At 42.5% G+C, this 27,840-nt stretch overlaps 1 protein-coding gene across 1 annotated transcript in view; it reads left to right on the top strand.

The window, feature by feature from the left end:
* Positions 1–27,840, top strand: part of TRPM8 (transient receptor potential cation channel subfamily M member 8) — a 171,270-nt gene that overhangs the window by 134,019 nt on the left and 9,411 nt on the right. The window contains exons 22-27 of the mRNA XM_087717034.1: positions 111–210; positions 8,967–9,000; positions 14,747–14,836; positions 15,787–15,802; positions 17,280–17,289; positions 22,338–22,476. Coding sequence (XP_087573160.1) covers positions 111–210; positions 8,967–9,000; positions 14,747–14,836; positions 15,787–15,802; positions 17,280–17,289; positions 22,338–22,476 — 389 coding nt within the window. The remainder of the gene's footprint in view (positions 1–110; positions 211–8,966; positions 9,001–14,746; positions 14,837–15,786; positions 15,803–17,279; positions 17,290–22,337; positions 22,477–27,840) is intronic.

Raw genomic sequence — 27,840 nt, 5'->3', positions numbered from 1 at the left:
CAGTTGAAGCAAGTCTGAATTACTCTTTTAGATTATTATCTCTACCATCTGTGTTCCTTTTGTCAATAAAACACTACTTTACATGGTGGTATGGAATTTGTATGTTGAAGGTTCAAGAAATGAAGATAATGAAACTTTGGCATGGGAAGCTGTCATGAAAGAAAATTACCTTGTCAAAATCAACATCAAGCCCAGAGAATCATCTGAAGGGTATGACAATTTTCTTTTCTGTTTGTCTATTCAGTTTCCTGTTTGCTTTGAAATCAAAAGTTAAGAATATATAGTGTGTTTATTGACAGATTTTAATAGTTATAAAAACATAAATCAGTTTATTAAAATACTGTTTATTGATTCTGCTGTGAAGAATGAAAGATGATCTGTTAGGGGTTTTATAATACATGTAAATTTTTATATGCCAAAATACTATCTTGAATGTTTACATCATTTTTTAAAATAAGATTTATTTAGAAAATTTATATGGCCACCCACTCGCTCTTGGTGACTCTGGACAGCTTAGTAAAAATGATTAATTTTACTTAACAAAAGTGGAACAAAGAGAACCTAAATGTGAAGATGATCATCATGCTTTTTATTCATACATTATTGCAGATATCCCTGCTGGATTTCTATCTGATGTTTTTAAAAGTACCATTTATGATCTAGCAGTAAAAGGGAAATTAAAGAGGCCAATACATGATAACAAAAGCTTTGCATCTGAGCCCTTTCTTTGTGATTCACTAGTACATATGTAGTGGGTCTGTGGAATGGGACTCATAGAAGCTAGTAAATAAAGACTCCTGCTGAATCTTTACATCCCTGGAATTCAGGACAACTGCAAGACTTTTTGTTTAACACTAACAATAATTATAGAAAGGAAAGGCATTCCCTTCTTCGAAAATCTATATCTGGAGGTAGAGATGACATTGTGGTGATGACAATCCCTCTATAGGGTCCTATGGAGGTTTGCCAAATTTCTCTTGCCAGAGGGTCCCAATGGACCTAAGCCACATCAGAGGAGTGGCGGAGAAGAGAGTAGACCCTGCAAATCACAAGGAGACCACCACCTCCTTGTCTGACCCAGGAAAGCTCTCAATCCAGCAGGAAGGAAAAGACAACCATTGTGTGCCGTCCAAAACTGTGACAGCCCGATCGGAGAAGAATGAAGAAAGATTGAGAGAACAGTGTGAAGATGGGGTGAGAACTTTCTAACTTCTACCAAAATTGCCCCTTTTAAAATAGATTGAGTGATAGTGTGACTGAAAAAGAAAGGGGGTGGATTTATTGATCTCCTACCCTCTGAAATAGCGGCAAATAGGCACAAAGCTGAAATAGACCTGAATAAGAACTTTGAATGGTTTGATTAATTGGAGGATAAAGGTGCTAAAAGAGGGAAAGCAGATTGGTTCACCTAAGGACTATACTAATTGGATATTATTGAATTTAAACTTTATTTGGGGCTATTAAAATGTGGCCTCTGGAATTTTTAAAAGAAAAAAATAGTGCTTGTCAAAGAAGCTTAAGGAGAGGAGTAGAAGAGAAATAGTGCAACAGCAACATCTACTGGCCAGAGAAAGCCATGGAGAAAGTGAAAAATTCCCATGGCCTTGAACATTGTTACAAGATTGTTGCAAGACTTAGATAAGCTGTCTGCACCTGGAAATTGTTTACTGAAAAGAAGTACAGAGAAAGAGAGTGGAAATAGTGTGAACTGTAAACACTGTAACACTTGGAGTGGATATACATTTTAACAACTGAGTAATTGAGCAAATAGAATGGGGAAGTAAATAGAGGTTGCATATAAAACAATGAAGATTTTTACAAGCTAAACTTCAATTCCTTTTCCTGGGGCTTGATAATTGATTGGTTATAACTCTGGGGTCTTGGCAGGCCTTTATGGATTACAATTTGGTATATCACAGTGGATTATAATTAATATCTTTGGGATTACAATACATTTGTGGATTATAATATAACTATTAAAAAGAAAAGAAGAAAGAAGATAACTTTGGTGGAAAAGAACCTGAATTATGGTTACTTTGATCTGACTCTGTGAAATATAGTACTTATAAATAGAAGTGATTTGGGGTTTGAAATCACGATCTGGAAATAAGAAAGGATATAACTCTGGAGTTTTTGGTGGGCCTCTATAGATTACAATTTGGTGTATCCCTATGGATTATAATTAATAACTCTGTGGATTACAATATAAACTACTAAAAGAAAAGAAGAAGAAAGAAGATAACTGGTGGAAAGAATTTGGACTTATTTATATTTATTTATAAATAGAAAGTGACTTGGGGTGTGGAATTAAGAACTGGAAATAAAGGAATTGGTGGACTTTACTAGATATATTTTATAACGAGACATTGTAGTGTATTATACTGTTTGATTTATACTAGTACTGTTTATTGGGCTATTGATGGCCTGTGTTTATAAAACAATAATTATTTAAAACATTTGACCATCCTAAATTTCAACTTCAAACTATTAAAATGGCAAGCAACATAAACTCAAGTAAAACTAATAGGAAAGCACCAGCATCAGCACCAGCATCAGCGGCATCTTCTGCAGCATCTAGCCCTGTGACTCAAGGCTCCATTGTCACTATGTTGCAGAATGAAAAACTAAACACCTTCTAGTTAGAGATAAAAATGATGATTCAAACATTACAGGAATCATTACAAGGAGCGATGGCCAAGAACTATGAGGACATGGCAGACAGGATGCAATAGATGGAATAAAGAGTAGAAAGTAAAATAGACAATATCTAGCAAATAATCACCAAAAATGAACAACGGATCCAGAAAGTGAAAGAAAAGGCAGACCAAACAGATAAGAAAGTAGAAGAGATGGAGAATAGACTTACTAAGGTAGACCATGACCTTGAACAATCCGTAATTATGTTGGAAATGGATAAGGCGGAATATTTTTTAAGATTTTAGAAAGTTGAGGAAGAAAAGGGGGAAAACTTGGCGGATAAAATAGCAGAAGTACTGGCAGAGGCATTGGGAACAGATCAACAGGAAGCTCTCTATGGGATGGAAGAAGTATTTAAAGTGTATACAAGCTATGCAAAAAGGCACAAGCTTCCCAGAGAGCTACATGTCAGATTCTCAAGGAAGGCAATGAGAATGGAGATACTTCAAAGGGCAAGAGATGCACCACTGAAATACAAAGGATGAGAAATAGTGGTACTGAAGCAAATATCAAGAAGAGTAAGAAACACAAGAAGAGAGTACCAATTTTTGACAAAATAACTGGCAAAATATGAGGTAAACTTTAGATGACTAATACCTGAGGAAATATTGGTGACTTAGAGAGAGAAAAGATACAGACTAGATATGATTGAGAGTGCACAACAATTCTATCATCAGCACTTTATAGTGCAAGAGGAAAAGAAAAGAGAGCAAGTAGAGACAATGAAAGGGATAGTAGAAGGAAAGACACAACAAGAAGCAACTAAAACAGAAGAAAGAGAAGAGAAAGAGAAGGAATAAAACCAAAAGAATCAAGAGAAATAAGATCAACTGGGACAATTAAACCTATATACAAGTAAATAATGGAAGAAGAAGTAAAATTATTAACAATTAATATAAATGGATTGAATTCACCAACAAAATGAAAAAGAATCTTTAAAAAATTAGAAAATATAAAATTAAACCTAATTTGTCTGCAAGAAGTGCACATTAAAAAAAGACAGTAAACTACTAGAATACCACAAAATTGGGAAAATATACAGCTCATTAGCATAGCAAAAGAAAAGAGGGGTGTCTCATCAAGGAAACAATAAAGGCTAGACAAATTTTTGCAGATGAAGAAGGGAAAATATTGATGTTGGAGGTAATAATAAATCAAAAGAATATATGTGCCTAATACTAGACAAGATGCGTTCTATGGAAAACTTCACAAGAAAATTGTAGAATTAGAATATGAAAATGCTTGTATGGTAATGCAATTGTAGATATACAAACTGACTTTATGAGTCGTAAATCAGGTAAAAAGGCCAGAAAAACATTCCCAAAAGTTTTTTTTAATGATGGAGGAAATAGGAAGGCAAGATGCATGGAAAGAAGTCCACCTTGAGAAAAATCAATATTCATTCTATTCAAATAGACACAAATCTTGGTCCAGAATTGATATGACATGGATGATAACAGGACTGAAAGAGTGCATACAAGAGATAGAAATAGAATCCAATGTATGGGCAGAACACAATCCTATGAAAGTTGAATGGAATTGGGGGGGGGGGAATGGAGGTGGACATTGAATAAACAATACTGCAAGAAAAAGAATTTACACAAAAAATGGAAAAATAATTATTTTTTTCTTTAAAGAAAATAGGAAGGAACAGACCACCTTACAAAGAGTATGTTGTTGTTAGTTGCGAAGTTGTGTCTGACCCATCGCAACCCCATGGACAACATTCCTCCAGGCCTTCCTGTCCTCTACCATCCTCTGGAGTCCATTTAGGTTCACACCTACTGCTTCGGTGACTCCATCCAGCCATCTCATTCTCTTTCGTCCCCTTCTTCTTTTGCCCTCAATCTTTGCCAGCATTAGGCTCTTCTCCAGTGAGTCCTTCCTTTTCATTAGGTGGCCAAAGTATTTGAGTTTCAGATGGCCAGATGCCATGATCTTAGTTTTCTTAATGTTGAGTTTCAAGCCAACTTTTGCACTCTCCTTCTTCACCCACATCAAGAGGCTCTTTAGTTCAGCTTCACTTTCTGCCATTAGAGTGGTATCATCTGCATATCTGAGGTTGTTGATATTTCTCCTGGCAATCTTAATTCCAACTTTTGATTCATCTAGCCCCGTCTTTCTCATGATGTGCTCTGCTTAACTTATGTTAAATAGGCACGGTGACAGTATACAGCCTTGCCAGACTCCTTTCCCAATTTTGAACCAATCAGTAGTGCCATGTCCAGTGGTGCCTAACTATTGCTTCTTGACCCACATATAGGCTTCTCAAGAGATAAATAAGATGGTCTGGTACTCCCATCTCTTTAAGAACTTGCCACAATTTGTTGTGATCCACACAATCAAATGCTTTAGCATAGTCAAAGAAGCAGAAGTAGATGTTTTTTCTGGAACTCCCTAGCTTTTTCCATGATCCAGTGTATGTTGACAATTTGATCTCTAGTTCCTCTGCCTCTTCAAAATCCTGCTTGTACTTCTGGTAGTTCTCGATCTACTGCTGGAGTCTAGCTTGTAGGATTTTGAGCATAACTTTACTAGCATGTGAAATGAGTGCAATGGTGTGGTAGATTGAACATTCTTTGGCATTGCCGTTCTTTGGAATTGGAATGTAAACTGATCTTTTCCAATCCTGTGGCCAATGTTGAGTATATACAAATAGTATGGCACACTGTTAAAGCATATATGCGAGGCTTAGCTGTAACATATATAGCAGTGGTGGGTTCCAGATTCCATTCCAACTGGTATGGTTGAAACTGCCCCAGCATCACCCACATGGATGTGCGCAGTGCGCGCATGCATTGCAGCTGCAAACGATGCTTCTGCAAGCCTCTGCGACGCTTCTGCAAGCCTCCATGACGCTCCAGCTGCTCGGCGGAGCGTTGCGCAGGCACTGTATGTGCCATGCATGCACGCAGAAGCGATGAAAGCTTTAAAACACGATAAGGAGCTCAGGTGGGCAGGTGGGCCCTCTGGAGCACCATACCCGAACGGTACCCGGTGCTCCGGCCAGGCTCCGGTATGCCAGTACTGGGGCATACCACCTGCAACCCACCACTGATGTATAGGAAAGAAAAATAAAAAGAAGTAACAAAATAAGACTATGTTAGAGGAAGAATACAAAAAATTGGAATCAGATCTACAGTGAGAACCACAAAAAAGGAGCTGAAAAATCGAATACATATAATAAAACATAAAATGAATCTATTGGAGAAAGAAGAGCTGGGACCTAAAATTAAAAACACAAAGCAAAACTTTTTTGAAAATGCCAACAAGTCTGGAAGATGGTTGGCATACCAGTTGAAAAAAGAAAGGGGAAAAAACCTGATACATTGTTTAATTAATGAGAAAGGGACCCTACACAACCAGAACGAGGAGAAAAATGCTATGAGAAACTAGCATATGACAAGGAGGAAAACTTGGAAAATAAAATACAACAATATTTTGAAAAATCTGAGTTTCCTAAGATACCAGATACTGTCAAGAACATGTTGAATGAACAGATAACTATGATGGAAGTCACAGAGGCAATTAAAAGACAAAAAAACAATAAAACACCAGGGCCTGATGGAATACTATAAACAACTTGAAGGAGTATTAAACCCAGTGATGTTGGAAGTCCACAATGAAGTACTCTTAGAAGCAAAAATTCCAAACTCATGGATGGAAGCAAATGTTACTCTTATTCTGAAAGATGACACAGTTTTAATACATATAAAAATGATAGGCCAATATCTTTATTGAATGTGGACTACGAAATATATGCTTCTAGAGAGATTGAAAAAATATTTGAATGAATTTATACATCCAGACCAGAATGGATTTTTGCCAAAAATACAGATTAAAAACAATGTGAGAATGATAATGATACATTAGAGTATTATGAGATGCATCTGGTGCTGATATTTCTAGATGCACAGAAAGCTTTTGACAATATCAATTGGCAATTAATAGCACAATTAAAATATGTGGACTTTGGGGAAAGGTTTCCCAATATGATTAAAGCAATATTTTGTAAACAATCAGCCAAGGTGAATGAAGACATGAGAGAGTTTTTTGATATTTGATATCAGCCGAACCGGTAGTGGAATTCAGGCCTGGGTCACAGAACTGGCAGCAACCCAGGACTGACACCCCCACCAAACCGGTGTGCAGTTTACTGTAAATTGTTCTGTGCATGAAGACAGAACAATTTATATTGAACAGCGTGTGCACATGCAGCACAAATCAAGGAAATGTTTGGCTCTAGGATCCACAAGAGGAAAACCCAATACTTAGTTGTTTGGAAACATCTACCCTCATCCCAAAATGTATGGATAGTTAAACAAGATAGGTTAGGGCCCCTATCTTACTGAAAAATTTTCATTCCCAATACCCTGACAAACCTTGTTAAAATACTAAGATGGAATTTTTGTTTCTATCTTTTCTCAGGTGGATCTCTCCTTTTTCTAAGGAAGGCAGTATGTCAGATCCCTAAAAGTGATACTGCCATTCAATTGGGGGGGGGGCTTGGAGTCAATTTATTAGCAGTGCCTGTGACAACTGATATTTTACAACTGGTTTCCTAGCGCCAAAATGCCTTGAGATCCCGTCACCTTTTGGGGAATGTTTATGAAGGCCATGTGGGATGGTTCGTTTTAATGTCTAATGGAAGATAGCCATGGGAATGTCCCCATGTAACATCTTGTTGCATGAGCTGCACTAGTTGCTGGTGTGCTTCTTGGTCCAAGGTGTTGATTAAGACCTTTAAAGCCATTTATGGCATGAGTCCAGGCTATCTGATCCAGGCTACCTCACCCCAATGGAGTTTGCCTGGCCTACTTGTTCCAGAAGAAGGGGCATGCTGCAGATCCCATTGTCCAAGGAATTTCAGTTGGTGGTATCCAGGAGAAGAGCCTTCTCTTTTGTGGCTCCCACCCTCTGGAACATTGCACCCCTCAAGGTGAGATCCGCCCCATCCTCTTGACCTTCCAAAAAACCCTCAAAACCTGGCTCTGCCATTTGGCCTGAAGCCCTGATGCGGTATTCCATGCTAGTGATGGAATTAAAAGAATCCCATCCCAACATATTATCTTTTAGTTTTTAACATGTAATCTTGGTTTATTTGAATATTTGGTATTTAATTGTTTAATATTTTCTACTTGCTTTTACAGTATTGTATGCTATCCAATGTCAATAGTGAAATGGGCAGCATATAATTAAATGATTAAATAAATAAGGCTCATTATTATAAATGCCAACAATTGTTTCTGTAAATGAAATGTAAAACTTCTCAGTATTGTAAGCTTATTGTCACTTGACAATAAGGTGGCTGTCCCAAAGGTGCTTTTTGAAGAGGCAACTGGACTTTCTTGTTTTTCTTTGAAGATGTTTCACTTCTCATCCAAGAAGCTTCTTCAGCACTGACTGGATAGTGGGGAAAGGAAGAATTTATACTCCTTGCAGCCAGCTGGCGATTTGCATTCTTTTTAAAGAGTAATTGAGACCGTTTAGAGGTTTATCTGTATCCTCAGGATCACCTGAGTACTGCAAATGGATGTGGAACCTTCTTGGAACTGCTGAAAGGATTGTGTTGTAGGCTGGAGATAGATGATGTCATGTCCCTCCCCATCTGTTTAGAGCAAGTTGTTCAATTTTGACAAAGATGCCTTCTTTGACCTGTCCAGAAGGCCTCTGCAGCCGATAAAAGAACTCCAGATCAGCAGCCTTTCCGGAAGGTCTCTGATGGCAAAACGAGATTGGGGGGCACCATGTGCATCAATTCAGAGCAGAGGTCTTTTCTGAAGGCCTCTGACAGTGAAACAAAGGCTGGGGGTGACACATGCAAGTGGCGTAAGCAGCCGCAAATGAAGTGGGCCAGCAAGGCAAGATAGATATCGAGGTGTGCAAGGTATGTAGGGCAGCTCCACTACCCCCCCCCATCCCCACCCTAGTTTAATTTTTACCCATGCCCCCTCACCCAGAGTGGGTGGGGTCTTAATTAGGGCTTATTTGAGGGGCTAGAGCTTATATTGGGCACATGTAAAAATCAAGCTAGAACTTACTTTCAAGGTAGGTGGTACTTTGGGGGAAATACGGTATTTAGTCCCTGAAATTGTACTGGATTCTGTTTTCCATTGTATTGCATTTAGAGAAACTACCTACTGTAATTTGATGACTCTGCTAAATAGAAAGATCTTTATTATCTCCAGTTATGCTTATTTTTAGAAATCATTTTGGGGTCAGAATTAAAATCAAAACTACATTCCTCAATTCTATATTTCTTTCCGCAGAATGGCCCAACAATTTAGACAACTGGAAACTAAGGTATGTTTTGGGGAAATTGGGGAGGGAGAAACACTGTATATATTTGAGTTTGGAAATACTCATAAACATTGCAAAAGTATTTCCAAGAACACAACAATAAAAAATCAGAATATTTTTGCTTTCAGATTTATTCCTTTATGAATAAATGTAGTTTTTATTGAGTGTTTATTGCTGAAATGAATAGTGAAGCATTTTTAAAATTTATATTAAATTTGAATATTTTATAATTTATTTTAAGTTACTTTTTGATTTAAAAAATAATCACTGTGTAATTTGAATAAATGTTAAATGTATTTTTATTTCTCTGTATAATGAGTAAATAAAAAGTAAATGATTTTTATTTATTTATTTATTTATTTTCTATTATTAAATTTATATACCACTCATCTCACTGTTGGAGTGATATATTGGCTATATTGAGAATATATAGAAATGAAAAGAAAAGTAACTCAAGACACAACCAAAAAAATATATAGAGAAAACCTAATTGGGAATATATGTGAAGGATATATTCAGAATTCCAAATAGCATCCGAAAGTAAATCAGAGTCCAAGGCAAAGTATTGCTCAAAGTTCCAATTTATTAAGAGAGCCATGTTGTCACATCTGGGAAAACCTGAATCTGAAAGCTTTCTGTTTTTTCCCACCTAATTGAAAGTTCAAGATCACATGGTCCAATTTCTCACTGCCATGCTGGCAATTCCACCCATCCAATTCTTGTCAGGTGCAGAGGTGCAGAGACAAAGGATGACCTTGGCTTTCTAAAAAGAATTTTGTTATAGCTACATAGTATATAACTCCTTACAATCCCGCCCTCCCATTTCCCCAGAAATAGAAAATGCATAGCAGAATAATAAGAAGTGCGGCAGGCCAAAGATCCAAAAGAAAAGATGACTGCTGGCCTGACAGGCAGCCTCTCCTCAGAAGAAAAGTGTATCCTGAAAAGAGAATAATGTGGGGGTTAACATGAGCATAACTAACCACCTCCTCCCCCTTTGGCTTATTGGGAAATTTATCATGGAATTGTTTCACTAACTTATCAGCTTTTACATTCCAACTTTTCACCCATGTAGCTTCAGACAAAGGGAACCCCCTCCAATGCACTAAATATTGCAAATGACCTCTATACAATCTAGAGTCTAAAATCTTCTTCACTTCATAGTGAGTTTCTCCTTGTATCACTATTGGAGGAGGGGGAAGCTGGGTCAATGGTCTTAGTTGGACCCAATCACAGTTTTCAGAAAGCTACAATGAAAGACTGGGTGAATTTTTCCTAGAATTCTGGGCAGACTGAGCTGAACTGTAATTGGGTTAATTATTTTCACTATTGGGAAGGGACCTAAAAATTTCAGTCCTAATTTTTTGCTAGGTATCCTTCACCTTATGTATTTAGTAGACAAGAAATCTTTATCCTTCACACGGAAGGGGGGGTTGGAGCAAGTGGTGCTTATCAGCTTGTTTTTGTATTCTTCTGCTGCCTCTGCCAGAGCTTTTTTCAGATTCTCACACCCCTTTTTAGGAGCGTCCATCCATTCATTAAGAGAAATGGAGGGGGGGCTCTCTGGGCAGTTCAGGCATGGGAACAAATTCCATGCCACTGGTAACTTGAAAAGGAGTTAATCCAGTGCTGCTGTGGACAGCATTGTTATATGCAACTTCAGTGAAAGGTAGCAAGTCCAACCAGTTGTCCTGCTGGTAATCCAAATAACAATGGATGTATTGCGTTCGTGTGTTCTGCTGCTCCATTCATGCTCGAATGGAAAGCCAAGCTAAGTCCTTGTGGGGACCAATGGACTTCAGGAACTCCCTCTAGAACTTGGCAGTGAATTGAACTCCATGGTCTGAGATGATTCCCCTGGGTACTCCATGTAGGCATTATATGTGTGTGATAAACATCTTTGCTAGTTTCTTTGTGGATGGTAATCCCGAGCAAGCAATAGAATGAGCTTGCTTGGAAAATAAGTCAATGAGTGTCCAAATCACTTTATTTCTTCTGCTGTCTGGGAGCTCTACAATGAAATCCATTGTGATCTCTTCCCATTGTCAGCTAGGGCTGGCCACCTGTTGCAGTAATCCAAGGGGCTTGCCTGGCCGTATTTTCATGGTTGTGCAAATGGCACAGCTTCTCATGTAGTCTTCCACTTCTGCTTTCATTTTAGGCCACCAAAATTGACTTCTGGCAAGGTGGAGCATTTTTATGAATCCATAGTGACCTCCCAATTTTGTGTTGTGGCTTCATTGTAGCATTTCCAGTCTCACGTTTGCAGAAATGTACAGTTTGGATCCTTTCCAGGCTAAGCAATCTCTCATCGTTAGGATTTCTTTGTTTTCATTGAGCCAGGGGTCAGTTCACAGTGCTGATTTCATTGCTGTGGTCAGCTTGTCCAGGCTGAGAGTAGGCTGCTGCCTGCTTTGGCCTCTGGTGGTGACTTGAGCCGCCTTTTGATTAGGGGGTATGATGGGATGAATCACTTCTTGCCTCAGATTGTCATACTGCAGTTTCGTCAATAAGGCATCTGCCAGCAAGTTCTTCCCAGCAGGGATGTACTTCACTTTGAATTTAAACTATCTGAAGCATTGTGCCCAGTGAACTTGCTTTGGGGACAATTTCCAGGGTTATTTTTAGGGCTTTGAGGTTTTTATAGTCAGTCCAGACCTCAAATGGCATGTTCCCCCCCCTCCCCAGGAAACATCTCCAGGTGAGTAGTGCCCACCAGACCACATAGGCTTCTTTGTCCCAAATGGCCCTCCTTCCTTCCGTAGCAGTGAGTTTTTGGGAGACATAAGCACATGTTGTCCCTCTTTGTTCTTCTGCAACAGCACTGCCACTACAGCCACATCACTGGCATCTGACTAGATTATGAATTACTGTTCTGGGTTGGCATGTTGCAGAATGGGCACTTTGGCAAAGAGCCATTTTAATTTTTCAAATACTTTTTGACAGTCTATTGTCCACCCAATAGGTTGGTTTGGATTTGGCTTTGTCGGGGATGGCCCTATTTTTAACAGTTTAGTCAAGGGCAGAGCGACTTCTGCAAAAGCCAAGATGAATTGCCGATAGAAGCTATCAAATCCCAGGAAACTTTGTAGCTGTTTGCGGGTGCATGGGGGTTGCCGGTCTAGCACTGCTTTCACTTTCCCTGGGTTCATCTCTAGGGAGCCGAGGTGGCGCAGTGGTTAGGGTGCAGTACTGCAGGCCACTTCAGCTGACTGTTATCTGCAGTTCAGCGGTTCTAATCTCACCGGCTCAAGGTTGACTCAGCCTTCCATCCTTCCGAGGTGGGTGAAATGAGGACCCGGATTGTTGTTGGGGGCAATATGCTGACTCTGTAAACTGCTTAGAGAGGGCTGAAAGCCCTATGAAGCGGTATATAAGTCTAACTGCTATTGCTATTGCTATCCCCTCGCTGGAAATACGATAGTCAAGATAATCAAGTGAAGTCCTGTGGAATTCACACTTTGATAGTTTAACATAGAGTTTGGCAGCTAGAAGTTTTTCCAGAACCTGTCACACCAGCTTTACGTGCTCTTCTAGGGTCTCAGAATAGATGAGAATGTCATCAAGGTAAACAAGCACCCCTTTGTACAGGTGTTTATGGAGCACCTCATTAATGAACTGCCTGAAGACCGCAGAGGCCCCTTGTAGCCCAAATGGCATGACTTTGAACTGAGGGCAGTTAAAGGCTGTCTTCCATTCACCCCCTCCCTGATTTGTATGCGGTAATACATCTGTCTCAAGTCCATTTGGTGAACACTTTGCCTTTAGCCAAGTGGTTCAACATGTCCTTCACAAGAGGGGGTACATATATACTTTTACATATTTAAATATTTTTTACACAAATGGCGTTCATCCCCCGGACGTCAACACAGAGCCTAACCACCACCCACCCACCCTGAAGCTAGGTATGTAGCTGCCCTACATACCTAGCTGCTACTTCTGAATTGGCTGGCTGGATAAAGCCCCGCTTCAAATTAGCATGTATTTCCTTAGTTCCGCCACCTTTTAGGAGCCATTGAATACATTTTTGGCTTTGGTAGTTTTTCTCCAAATTCTATTGTGCAATCGGTGGGACAGTGAGGGGGAGATAATTGCAGTTTTCCTCATTGAATACCCCTTCCAGATCCCAGTATTCTTTTGGTATTTGCTGGATGCCTGGGATGTTTCTGCTGCAGGGGCTACAGGCTCTGGATGGTCTGGTTTAAGGGGTTTGATGGTCCCCAGTTGGCCTTCTGGCTTCACAGGGGGCAGTGGCCCAAGGCCTAGGGTCAATTTTTGAATACCATCCTCCTACTTTGTAGTAGGTGCCCATTTGCCCAATCATACAAGTCATAAAATAATCGATTCATTCATTTTTGGTGCTATGATAAATCTGAGGAGTTCATATTGGTGCCCTATCTGCAACTTCACCAACTCGGCTATTAGCTTGGCCAGGGCCCCTCCAATCAGCATCCCGTCCACTTGCTCAAACTGAATGTGATTGGCTAGGGGCCTTGTGTGTATACCCAGCTGCTCCACAATGTAAGTAAAGCTAATCCCCCCATCCCCAACAATCTGGAGAGATTAGAATGGGACCGGCAAAAAGATGTGGCAAAACAGCATTTAATAGTCTTTCCCAATCTGGGGGGGATGGGACAAACTGAAAGCCAGCTCTTCCCACAAACAACTAGCCCAATAACTTCCTATATGGAGGCTGAGCTAAAGGGGAAAAAAGGCGACCAACAACCAGATAATTCAGAGTATGGAGAGTTTACCTTGGGAAAATTCAACTGAGTTTACTTAAAGCAGCTGAAAGCACAATATAAGAACCTTCTAAAAGAAAAGAAAAGAAAAGTGTGGTTCTGAAGGAGTCTTGGCATAGATTAATTACGGCAGTCAGGACAAAAAATACATCCCTTTTTGGTACATCACCAGGGGATTGGGAAAACCTCTCCTACCCACAACAAATCAGGTGCCGATTCATGCCTGGGAAGAGTATTTTAGGGAGCTTTATACAGATCCTGACTATGTAACCAAGGAGAACCAAGCTACTTTGGACCAAACTCCTTACTGGCCCCCTGTTACATCAGAAGAGATATCCTGGTTGATTGGAGCCCTAAAAGCTAATAAGGCACCCGGGGCTGATAATGTCCTGCCAGAAATAATAAAAAAGAATGCCAGTTGGTGGGCTCCACTTTTAGCATCACTGTTTACATTTATAGATAAAACAGGTCATATGCCTAGAGATTGGGGAGTAGCAATTATTATACCAATTTATAAAAAAGGTAATAGAAATGACCCAGGCAATTATAGACCCATTAGTCTTCTAAGCCTTATTAGTAAACTGTATGCCAAATACCTAAATTATAAACTTCAGGATTGGCTAATTTCAGGGGGGATAATCAAAGACGAACAAGCTGGTTTTAGAGAAAGAAGATCTATGGTGGATCATATCTTGGTACTCCACCATTTAGTATAAAAATACACATATTTTAAAAAAATCCTCTCTTTTTGTGGCCTTCCTTGATTTTAAGCAGGCCTTTGATTCAATATCCAGGATCACCCTCTGGGAGAAATTAAAATGCACCACGATCGATAAACGCCTCCTCTTCCTCATACAAAAATTGTATGCCAATTCCACCTGGAAAGTGAGGTGCAATCCCCAAGAGAGTTTAACCGGCCCAGTAAGGGTACAAAAAGGGCTATGGCAGGGTTGCATCCTGTCCCCCTCCCTCTTTAACTTCTATATCCCCTGATTGATCTCTTACAGAACCCTGATTTCCATACTCTTAACTTAGCACGACACAAAGTGACAATTCTCTTATATGCTGATGATGCCGCTATCATGTCACAAACCCCCGTAGGACTGAAGAGAGCAATTAATGCTATTGCAGGCAAAACAAGCTGGTCCTTAACTTTGATAAATCAAAAATTTAAATTTTTGCTAAAAGACCAAGCCAATACTTCTGGAAAATAGAAGGACATAGTTTGGAACAGGTTAGAACATTTAGATACCTTGAGGTGGTTTTCCACTTGCAAGGAACATGGAAGGCACACCTGGATCACACATTGCAAGTAGCCAATAGGTCCTCAAATGCAATTAAACATTTCTTTTATACAGGTGGAGGTCAGTTAGTATGGATTAGGATTAGGATTAGGATTTATTTCATTTATATGCCGCCCTTTTCCCCGAAGGGGACTCAGGGCGGCTCACAACTCAGTCAGGGAAAGGAGGTACAAACAGAACACTCCGGGCTGCCGCATGGGCCAGAGGATGTCTGGGAGCATCGACCCTCCAAGAAATCGTTTGTTCGGGTCCCCAGGATCTCGCTCTGTTGCAGGGACCCCTGTTTTGTAAGGCTCTGATCCAAACCGCCGGTTTATTTCAGCGTTTTTCTGCTCCACCGGACAGAGCAAGGGAAGCCAGCGGCCATCCTGCCTCGCACATGCGCAGAATCCACTGCCTTAAAACTTTTTGAGGCTAAAACATTGGCACAAATTCTATATGGGGCACAAACAAGAAACCTTGCAAAGAATCCTTGCTAGAAACCATACAAACCAAATTCCTGCAAGCCATCTTAGCTGCTCCCAACGGAACTCCAAATGCCCAGTTAAGAATTGAGACAGGCATGCCTCAAATTCAGGTAAGAGCCTGGAAGATGATGATCATTCATTGGCTTAAAATGCATTTCTTTCCAGAGGGACTGTCCCCACTAGTGTTGACTGACAATTTCCCCTCTCCCTGGAAACAGGCAATTGATCACAAGCTGGGCTCTTATGGGCTCTCACCGTTATTCTTAATATCTCTAGGCTTTGATCAAGCAAAGTAAGTAGTAATTAATAGAATGAAGAACATGGAGTTCCAAGAAGAACTAAATAGGTTGCCTCTCCACAGTAGGGACAGAATCAAACAGGGTGTGTGGGAATCGGCAAGATATCTAAATGACCTGATCTTCCCAAAACAAAGAATAGCTTTCTTCAGAGCCAGATTTAACATTCTTCCTTCAGCACTCCTCCAGGGCAGGTATAAGAGAACACCTATAGCAGAATGGGTTTGTACATGTGGTAAAGGAGAAGTGGAAGGTGTCTCACATGTTCTATTACACTGAGCTATACAGAGCTTGTAGGTCTGCACATATTCTCCCATTATTAGAGAGATTGCTAGGGAGGACAGACAACTTTTATCTAGGCTTTCTCCTCCAGGACACTAACCCGGTTACCACATATGCAGTGGCAAAGTTCTGTGCTGCTGCAATGTCCATAAGAAAAAAATTGGCTACAGAAGTATAGTTGTAATTTTGTACCAATTATCTGGACATATCTCTAACAATCTTTGGACCATTGTATTTACTCCCATACTTAACAGCTTTGCACCCAGGTAAACCAGGGAGCAATCCGAACAATCTGAGAACATATATGTTATTTTCCAATTTTAACGTCAATACTTTTTAATTATATCTTATTGTCAGTACTTTTTAACATATTATAAAAAAGAATGTATATTGCTGGTCTTTGACTGTAATAAAGATTTATACCTTATACTAGCCATTTGAAGTATGCCTGTTTGGCGAACCGGTCTATTACAGTCAAATCATGGTGTTCCCCCACTTTTCGGCAACTCCAATGTAAAGTCCATTGCAATCTCTTCCCATGGTCCTATTAGCTCTGCTGCCAGTTGCAGCAGTCCAGGGAGTTTTCCTGGTCATTTCTGCATTGTGATGCAGATGGTGCAACTTTTCACATAACTGTCCACATCATTCTTTATGTCGGGCCACCAGAACTGCCTCCGTGCTAAATGTAACGTCTTTAGAAACCCGAAGTGGCCTGCCAGTTTAATGTCATGGCTCCTCTGGAGGATTAGGGTGTGTAGGGATTCTGAGACATAGAGCTTTGTCCCCTTCCATGCGAGGTCATCTCTTTTTGTCAAGATGTGTTGATTGTCTCAAAACCAGGGGTCTGCTAGTAGTTGGTGGTCACTTGGGCAGCTGTTTGAGTAGGGAGAACAATGGCATCCACTACCTGCTCCTGTTCACATTTGTACTGGGGCATGCAGGAGAGGGCATCTGCTAGAAAGTTCTTTCCCCCTGGAATTTGCTTCAATACTAAGTCAAAAAGGTTGAAGTATTGAGCTCAGCAGACTTATTTGAGTGATAGTTTCCATGGGGACCTGAGGGCCTCCAGATTTTTGTGTCAGTACAGACTTCAAGCGGTTTCTGGCCCCCTTCCAGCAGGTGTTGCCAGGTTAGTAGTGCCCATCTCACAGCGAAAGACTCTTTTTCCCATCACCTCTCTATGTCTGTTAGCTTGCGGGAGGTATAGGCACAGGCTATAGGTTTCCTTGGCTGTTTCTTTGGAGTAACACTGCTTCTGCTGCCACATCACTAGCATCTTCTTGGATAACAAAGAGTTGTTCTGGGTCAGTCTGTTTCAGCACCGGTTCCTTTGCAAACATTTCTTTTAGTGTTTCAAATGCCTCTTGGCAGTTTAGGTCCCACTATAGAGGTTGTCCCAGGTGGGGTTTTGTCCCTGGGCCCCCTGTCTTTAAGAGGTCTATAATGGGTTTGGCAATCTTTGCAAAGGAGGGGATAAATTGTCTGTAGAAGTTTGAGAACCCTAGGAAGCTTTGTAGCTGTCTGCGGATGTGAGGGGGTTGCCAGCCTAGGATGGATTGTACTTTGGCTGGGTCCATCTCTGTACCTTCATTTGATACTTGGTAGCTCATGTATTCTAGCTGTGCACAGTGGAATTCACAATTTGATAGCTTGACATACAGGTTGGCTGCCAGAAATTTTTCCAGTACCCAGCAAACTAAGGATATGTGGTCATTCATGGTCTCAGTGTAAATGAGGATGTTGTTAAGGTAGATGAGGGCCCCCTTGTAAGGTACTCATTCAACACCTCATTTGTTAGCTGCATGAACACCGCTGGGGCTGCCTGCGGTCTGAAAGGCCTCACTTTGAATTGGAAGCTCTCTAGGGGGCAGTTGAATGCTGTTTTCCACTCAGTTCCCTCCCTGATGGGTACTCGGTAGTATGCTTCTCTGAGGTCTAAGGTGAAAATTTTCCCCCTGGCTAGGTGAGATAGCATGTCCTTCATGAGGAGAAGGGGTATAGGTTGTGTATGCACACTGCATTTATTCTTCTAAAGTCCATGCACAATCTCATAGTTCCATCTTTTTTTCTTTGAAGAGGACTGGTGCTACGACCCATGGCTTGGCTGGCTTAATGAACCCCCTTGGTAGGTTTTTATATATGTATTTGGGCATTTCTTGCATTTCCCAGGAATCATGGCATACAGTTTGGGCTTGGATAGTTTTACCCCAGGGAATGATTTCGATGATGCAGTCTGCCTCATTGGGGTGAATGGGGAAGCAAAACATCACACTTGGCCTCGCTGAATACTTCTGCAAGGTCCTGATATTCCCTCAGGATCTGTTCAGTCTCTGGGGTTTTGCTGATGTGACTGCCAGTTGTTCTGGTGGGCTCTTTTGGAGGGTTCCCTGCATGTGCAGCATTTCTGCTTGCTGGTCTGGAGTGGGTTGGGCCCCCTTGCTATCCTCAGTCTGCAATTACTCCCTTTCCCCAGTGATCCTCTAGTTCTAGCTTCACTGGTTTGGTCAGGTGGGTGACATGGGCTCCCCCCATTAGGGACCCATCGACCTGTTCGAACCAGATCAGGTGGACCAGTCTTTTTGCTCTGATTCATAATTTCAGGTTTGTGGTTAGGTTTATCAAGCATCTAGTGCAACCTGAGTCTGTTGGGGCTTGAAAACTCCCCTGGATTCCCATTTTTGGGGTTGTGATGCATATTGGGAAAATGAAAGGGTGAACTGGTTCATTCACCATTGGGTAGTTTTTGCCCTTGTCCTCACTGTCATAGGATTCTAGCAACTGGTCAGTGTTGTTTGGGGTTCCTCCCATTTTCCTGACAGGGGAGGGACCTCTGTAGCCTGGAGGGCCTTCCGGGATGTGTCGGTGGCACATTTGGGGCCTCATTCCAGTTGTGCCCTGGGTGGTGGCTCTGGCATTGGTTTGGGGGCTGGGGTTGCACATGCTGATGCCATTTGGCCTATCCCAAATGCATTTGGAGCATTTCAGTGGACTTCAGGGGGGCTGGTTTGGGGACTGGCTGTGTTGCTGTGGTCTCTGGTCCAGTTGACATCTCTCTTTAGTGTCCAGTTGCTTTCTCATGCAACTCACTGTTGACTTTTATGGCTACTCAGAACTACTCAGATAGTAGGTTCGGGATGTCTCGGTAGGTGGTTACCTGGGTGATTTGCTTGTTCAGGCTTGTTCTGAAAAAATACAGTCACTCTGGTATAGGGGGTAGCTTCCTAAAGACTCTCCTGAATTCACGGATGTGTTCCTTGATGGGCTGCCCCCTCTGCCTTAGATTTCTGAGCTCATCTTCTGCCTATGGGTCCTCCTAAAATCTGGCCTCTAGCAGTCATAGGAAATCATCTATATCTTGCAGTTGGGTGGCTCTCCTCTTGTGGATGGCTGCTAGTCATTCCCTTGCTCTAGCCCCTCTGCAATGGTATTCACTATGGCTCTGGGGGATTGATAGAGGTGTCCATAGTGTTCTAGGTGAATCTCAGCCAAGTCAAGGAATAGAGCTAGCTGGTCTGAGTCCCCATCAAACATTCCCCTGAAGTGGGCTGGTTCATTCATCACTGCTCCTCCCTTCTCCTGTCAGCCTCTGTAAGCCTGCACTTGATGTGGCTGGCCATCTTGGATTTCCATTCAGAGAGAGGAAGGGGGCTGCTAGCCCTGGGTGGCCTGCCTGGGTGGCCTGCCTGCAGTTTCAGGCTCCTTCTTCTAATGGGTGGAAAAGGGGGGCTGTGCTCCAATCTGAGTCTTCTTACTTCAAAAGGATGATGTCACTCCCCTCTCTTTTGGGTGGCATGATGGCTCCTCATCACAAAGGGTGGCCCAGTCAAATTCCTCCCTCAGTTGCTCTATTGAACTTCCCAGAGGTTCCATCAGAGACTTCCCAGACCCATCCAGTCTACTCTTGCCAGCTCACTCAGGGGCTTTCCCTTTTTCTGGGCATTGGGATTGGGGAACTCAACCTCAGCTGCTTTAGGGGTTAACTTCCACCAATACTTATCCCTTCTTGCTTCGGCCGCTGGAGCAGGCATCTCAGCTTTGATGTTTGTGGAAGGCTGCACTCTGGTTGCAATCAGGCTGCTGGGTCCTGGGATTTTCATGTTGGAGGAAATCTCTGCCTCCCTTCCGGTTGCCTGAAGCAGGCTTTCTTCGGATAATCCACCCTTTGCTATGGTTGCCTGAGTTTCTCTCCAAGCCCCCCAGATGTCAGGGAGCATTTGGACAGCCTGGGAGTTAGGAAGCCCAGTAATTTTCTAAAAGGAGAGTTGATTCTCTGTCAGGTTTCCAAAAGATGCCCTATTTATGAGCCTTGAGCCAAATTTCAAAAGAAATCCAGTCATTTATTAGGAGTAATATTTCAGCAATTACCCGAGCGGAGTCAACTCTGATTTCATGTAAGTTGCAGCCCTCTATGACCCTATTTCCCTCCTCCTCCCTGAGTGCATCATAAATCACATTCTCCAATGGAGTATGTTCGCAGGGTGTAGAAACCACATGCCTTCTGCTTACTCCAGAGATACCAGGAGATTGTAACCAGGGATACAATCTGGAGAAAAGCATGTATGGAATGTGCTTTAGGTCAAAGCAGCCAAGTAGCTCCATCAATTTCCCCTCCTCCTGCTTATGGCAACTTGTAAGCAGGCCTGGGATGCTTTTACAATTTGACAGGCTACCTCAGGACACAACACTTGTCAGCTGTTCACCCCTGAGGCCATGCCCACAGCCTCCATCCCTGAGCCTGGCTCTTTGGGAGCCCACTCACAAGAAAGCAGCCACCCAGCACCTCCACCAGTTTTAATCATGTACTGTCTTATATGTAAAAGTTTGTCTTTCCCCCCCTTGGACTGTGAGCCACCCTGAGTCCCCCCAGGGAAAAGGGCGGCATACAAATAAACAAATACCAAATAAACAAATACCAAATATCTTGCCATGTAGTGCCTACCCAGTGGACAACCTCCGGCCAGGCAGCGACTGAGCGGTTTCCCAGAATCACGACCTTTTGGTAGCACACAAATGGCATTGGCCAACAACGGCTCTGAGGCCAATCGAGCCTTCCCTCTAGAGCAGAGGTCAACAACGTTTCAGACATCAGGGACCACTAAATTCATAATTTTAAATTTCATGGACCACTAATATGATCTGCCTAATGACTGGCTGGCTAGGTGGTTATGTGATTGGGTGGGCATGGCCAACTTGATGTCACTCACATTGAGGGGCACCTTGCCCCTCCCTTCCAAGCCACTCCTCACCTTGCTGCCCAGGAGTCTTAGGGCCCCAACAGGAATCAGCTGTTGGAGCTAAGCAGCCACCCTGAGAAAGAGTTGGCAAAACAGCTCAGTTCAAGTTGGATCTGACCGAGAAGGATCAGTCAGTAGAAGTATCTCACTGAGGACTACGAGCATAGGCTTTCCAACCAGATGGAAGACCTGCAGGAGTGCAAGGCCAGGTACTGGCGCCTTGAGGCTCACTGGGCTGAGATGGTCAGCCAGTTCCAGGCCATTATGCAGTTCCACTGGAACAAGGTCCTCCGGCTCTTCGCCACCATAAGCACTTCCCTCCAGCCTTTGCCCAAAGCACCAGGAGGCCAAAGCAGACCCCAAGTCAGAATTTCTTTCCCCAACTCACACAAAAAGACCCCGAAGGGGGAGACTCTCTGCAGCAACACAAACATTCATTACATGTATCCATCCCAGGAGGCATAATTTGAGGACCCCTGATTTAATGCAATATAAAAATACAAATCATTTTTCTGTGTACTACGAAATTTTTTCTCGCAGACCACCAGTTGATGACCGCTGCTCTAGAGAGCCCACCGGGAAGCCACGGGTGGCCTGGGCATCACAGCTAGCAGTCCCTTCGCCACCTCTCTTCCCTGGCTGCCCGCAAAGTGGAGAAGGGCTGGAGGGGTCCCACGGTGTTGTAGGCCAACTGGCCGGAAGACGTGGCAGAAGGCAGCTGGCCCAACTGGCCTCTTCTTTGCTTTCAGCAGATTCCAGCTGGGGTTTGAAAGCCACAGATACAGAGTTTGGGGAAGGGAAAGAAAGTCTTCTGCTGCTTCTGCTGCTTTCCTTGCATGCAGCCAAAAGGGAGCTGCAGCCCCACATGGGAAGTCCACGCAGCTAGGGCAGCGGCCGTTCTGGGAGTGCACTTCCCACTCTATGGTGATGGTCACTGGAGGCAGCCTGAGGAGCGGCACATGCACATGCCTGACTAGAGTCCCTTGCCCTCTCTTTTTCCCATCCGCTTCCTCAGTGCTGGGGTGGTGGTGGCGACCCTGGCCCTGCAGGGGGAGCTGGTCCAGGCCTTGGGCTCCACATGGGTGCTGGTGCTGGGTGGCATTGGCTGCGAGCTCAAGGACCTGGTGCTCACCGGCTTCTCCTACATTGATATGGTGAGGCCTGGGAGGTGCGCAAGCAGGGGGGATCGGCAATTGTGCAGCTTGGTGCCTTCGGGCCACTTACATTCCATACACACCCCTTAAGGGAGGACGGGGCTTGATGGCAGCGCACAGAGGGAACCTCTCTCTGCCGGACTCCCAGCTGTGAATGTGCAGACTGCTTGGGGCTTCCCAGCGGGCTTTCTGGAAGGAAGGTTCTTTGGCCTCGGAGACGTTGTTGGGCAATGCTGTTCATGTGCTACCGAAAGGTCATGATCCTGCGATACCGCTCAGTCAGTGAGTGGCACTCTGCCCAGCCAGAGGGGGGGTTATCTGCTGGGTGGGCACCACATAGCAAGAGATGCAGGGCGGCTGCTCTCTTCCAAGCAGGGTGGGAGTTTGCAGGCAAGGGAAATGGATGGATGGAAGCCAGGTGAATGCCAAGAACTCTGGGGAGAGATAGAACAAGAGGCAGCTCTCAATCAGCTCAGCAATTAAGGGGCCCAGCTGCCATTAGCTGACAGGGGAATGGGAAGGGCTGCCTCCTGTGCTGGCCACGCCCACCTCTTCACTAGGGCTTATTTTGGGGAGATGATTATTTTAGCACATGCGCTGAAAAGCCTGATTCAGCTTATTATCAGGAGATGTCTTATTTTCGAAGAAACATGGTATTCAATTTTAGTATGCCTAAACCACCAAATTCCTTTTGTTTATTCTATATAACTTCCCTGCTTATAATATTTTTATACCTATAGTGTAAAAATAATTGTATATATAAAATATGAAGTCATAGAATTTTTGGAGGAAAAGCAAGAAGATTGAAAAATATGATATTCTGGCCTCTCCTGGTTGTCTCCCATCCTATCACTGAGAATGCTTTGCTTACAAAATCCAGGGCTCCTTGCACGGAGAAGGAGTGGGCCTCCCTCTGACCCATACACTTTGTCCTCCACTATGAGCAACCTGGCCAAGGAGAGTGAGCATAGAAGCAGCAGCCTTGAGGAGTTAAGCTCAGCCAAACACCCTCTCAAGGAAGTATGGCTGGGCTGAGCTGGGCTGGGCTTGAGGGCTGGGCTGAGTGCTTGCCCTACACTACCCATGGCTCCAGGCAGCCTGCATCACCATCTGGAGGTCCTCCGTGTGGTTTGAGAGGAATGTTGAGACTCTCTAGTGGACAATACTTTGGTGCTCACCCTAGTGTCACCTTCCTCTGCTGAAGACCTCCGGATCCTCCCTCCCAGCCTTGCCTTGCCTCACAGAAGGCAGATGATGACACTGCTACATGTGGAAGCACAGAGGAAAGAGGTGTGCAAGAAGCAGTTTCCTAGGTGTTCAAATTTTGCCTTGATAAATCTCTGGAGAGCGGGGGTGGCGGGGGAGTTGAATGAGAAGAAGGCTGCCCCACTCAACCAGCATCCTTACAGCACATGATTGGAAATAGGGATTCCCTTTCAAAAAGGGACAGCCTCCCTCATACAGGACCAGGGAGCATTGTTCCTATGCCTCCTCCTCTTGCTCTCCAGAGATCTGTCAAGGCAGAGGTTGGACTCGGAGGAAACTGCTTCCTGCAAACTTTCTCCTCTATGCTTCCACATGCAGCAGTGTTGTCCTCTGCCTCCTGTTTTGTTGGGAGGGGCACCAGAGAGGGAAACACCAATGATGTCTGGGATTGGTAGAAGAGTGTCTCCTTTGGCATGCTGTGCACACACACCATTCCAAACCTGGAGACTTTTATCCACATCTGAGCTTGCAAATTGCCAATCATGCTTAGGCTTGGGGAGAAGGCCCTCTCCTTCCTCTGTGAATAAAAGTCTCCAAACTTAGAATGTGGTGTGTGTGTGTGTGTGTGTGTGTGTGTGTGTGTGTGTGTGTGTGTACACGAGTGTGTACACGCATTTGGCTGCCAGCAATTTGGGGAGGTGAGGAGCTTGTGGGGCACCAAATTGTTCCCATGTCGAATTAGTTGGTACAACTTGTTCCATCCTGACCATCCCGAATCAACTGTGCCTAGTAAGTGGTGTTCAGCTGGCCACATCTAGCCATTCACAGATCCAGCTGTGACTACCCAGCCACACCCACTTGGCCGCTCTGAGTCATCATAGTTTTACATGCAACTGGCCCTTTGAGAACAACCATAATGCTATGTGGCCCTCAATGAAATTGAGTTTGACACCCCTGCTGTAGAGAAAGGGTGTTTGTTTTTATTTTTGTATGCACACATATTTGATGCAAGCCTCTGCAATTATTGTACAATTCCAGCTAACTGATATGAATTTAGTGAAGCAATTTCTAAATCTGCACTGCATGTTAATAATTTAATTCAAACTTCAATTGAGCTTTGTGTCTACTTAGATTTCTTTAAAATATTGACTGTACACTAATTGATACTTTTTTTAGTAGCTGATTGTTCTTAATTTTTCTTAATATTTTATGTTAATACTTCTTTAATAAAATTGAACAATTTACATGAAAGTGTATACCCTTGCTGAGTATTTCTATATATCTGAGAAAACAATACAGAATGAGATTCATTGATGCTAGTTGTGACTAATTATAGAAATGATCCAAATACTATTCCCAACAATAATTTTACCTTCTGTTCTGTTAAATTCTTTTTTAAAACATTTAAGATAGCTAAGCTAGTTAGGTTTTGATATATTTAGCATAATATATAATATTCAATATTCTTTTAATTGGATATTTTAAGAATGAACTCTGATTAATCCAGAGAAATGTAATTATTTGAGGTTTGTTAAATAATATAAACTTGAATCTGCTTCAGAGAAACAGGATTTTTTACTCCAGTTATATAATTGGAATAAATAAGGTATTCCTTTATTTTAAGAAAAAATGTATAGTATTTACATTCAATGCCATCTATCTCTGGAGCATTGAATTTAAAAATTTATGATCTTAATTATGTTTTATATTTTGTTAAAATAATTTTATGCTCCTGAATTACATCTTGTTATTTTATCATATACCAATTTAAATTTGTAGCCTCAGTGTACTGTATGTATTTTAAAATATACAAAAATAAATAACAATATATTGTAAAAGTGTATTTAGACCTTCTTTGGTTTATTTTATTATATAACTTACATTTTTATTAGATTTGTATAGTAACATTTCTTTTTGATTTATGATATGTGCCTTTATAATACATTCATGGAAAAATCCTTTCCTTTCAGTAAATAATTACAATATAATTCTGTATTTTGACTTTATAAATAGCAATAGCAATAGCAGTAGACTTATATACCGCTTCATAGGGCTTTCAGCCCTCTCTAAGCGGTTTACAGAGAGTCAGCATATTGCCCCCAACAATCTGGGTCCTCATTTTACCCACCTCGGAAGGATGGAAGGCTGAGTCAACCCTGAGCTGGTGGGATTTGAACCGCTGAACTGCTGATCTAGCAGTAGCTTGCAGTGCTGCATTTAACCACTGCGCCACCTTGGCTCACTTATCACTTATTATAATTGTTACTTGGATTTTGTTGGTATAAGAGATACTTAAGAGTTATTAAAACATTTTACAAGAATCTTGCTGGATCTTTGACAACCTTTATTCTTATTTCTTTGACAATCTTTTACGTTATTTTTCATTTTTTGAATTTTGAAAACAGTTTATAGAAGCTAAAGCTATATTTAGATGCATTCAAATTTCATAGGCAGCAAATGTTGATGAATTTAATTGCAAGCTGTGGAGAGCAAATGAAGTATATAAGATTTTGATTATTACAAGACAATATACCCTTCCTTGTGAGCAAATTCAGTTGAACTGTTTGGGCTTTGCCTTTGAGTAAATGCATTTAGAATTTCATTGTTAATGGATTTGCTTAAGGATGAACTTTTCTATGATTCAGTATAATAGTTGAGATTAGTCTTGTGCCTGAAATGTAATGATGTAATTTCCAATTAATCTCTTGCATTCTTACATTTTTTTAAGATGAATGATTTGAAGTTTCTTCTGAGAGATATTGCTAGCAAATTAAGATGAAAATTGCATCCAAGAGAATATATCAGCTGAAACAAGAGCTCATGGCTTAAATCGGACACTTTACTTTTTTCTTTATACTCTTGTATTTATTTTATATGAAAATTGTTTTTAAGGTATATTATATTACACTATAATTATAATACACTGTATATTATTATAGTACAATCTTTCAGTATCATATAATATGGAAATACTATATTTTCTAAACTTGGCTGTTGATGTTGCCTTCTGATATTTGAGCAAGCTTATTGCTATTTATATCTCATGCTTTCATAATAATCCTGGAGATTCTTTATTGATGTTTCCATATTAGACAGACATATATATTGTTTTAGTCTACTATATTATAATTCAGCTTTAAGTATGACTTGATTCATTCTTGAAGGCTTTATTTATTATTTTTTCTTGTTGATTGTTAATCATAGCACATACCGTGTTTCCCCGAAATTACAACATGCCCTGATAATAAAGCCATGCCACATTTTTTTGGTGGGCAAAAATATAAGCCCTCCCCCACAAATAAGCCCCCTGGACAACCCCCCAGCTCTGGCCAGGCAGAGCACCGCTCACCAACCTAGTAGTATCCCAAAGGTGCCAAGCCGTGGGAACCGAGGGGGAGGCAAAGGTGATCGCCTTCGGGATACCACTAGGTTGGTGAGTGGCTCTGTGCCCAGCTGAAGAGGGGGGGTTGCCGGGAGGCTGCTCTCTTGTGAGCAGGCTCCCAAAGAGCTGGGCACAGCCTCATGGGTGAATGGCTGTGTTGTGCTGTCGCAGCAGCGCAGCACAGCAGCCATGAAGCAACCACACTCATGAGCAAACACCTGGCAAACCCCCTTTCCATCTGGGCATAACGCCATTCACTGACCTAGGGGTATTGCCAAGCTGCGTGAGCATCTGTTCCCTGTTGCCCGGCTCCCGTGGCTTGGCATCTTCGAAATGGCAGTAAATGGGATTCTGCATGGCTGGAGGGGGTTGCGTGAGTTGCTGTTCCGCTCTCGCTCACGCGCCTGCCAGCCTCACGATGCATGGCCCAGCTCTCTCCGCAGAACCAGGACACTGCCACTGCCGTATGGCTTTTTCTGTGGCTTCCAAACTAAGTCTTCCAGCAGTGGCCGCTCTGGGCATACACTCTATGATTGTGGGCTGCTGTGCTGTGCTGCTGGCAGAGCATACAACCATAGAGCATACGCCCAGAGCGGCCACTGCCGGAAGACTCAGTTTGGAAGCCACAGAAAAAGCCATGCCCGGCTGGAAAGGTGGCTGCTCATGAGTGTGGAGTGCGGTCGCTTCATGGCTGCTGTGCTGGCTGCTGTGCTGTGCTTCATGGCTGCTGAGGCTGTGCCCGGCTCTTTGGGAGCCTGCTCGCAAGAGAGCAGCCT

The sequence above is a fragment of the Thamnophis sirtalis genome, unplaced genomic scaffold (assembly GCF_051295495.1).
Source record: "Thamnophis sirtalis isolate CommonGarterSnake01/CBP01778 unplaced genomic scaffold, rThaSir2_p1.2 scaffold_5, whole genome shotgun sequence".
Classification (NCBI taxonomy): domain Eukaryota; kingdom Metazoa; phylum Chordata; class Lepidosauria; order Squamata; family Natricidae; genus Thamnophis; species Thamnophis sirtalis.
Note: the sequence above shows the minus strand (reverse complement) of the source record. Positions and strands in the feature narration are given on the sequence as shown.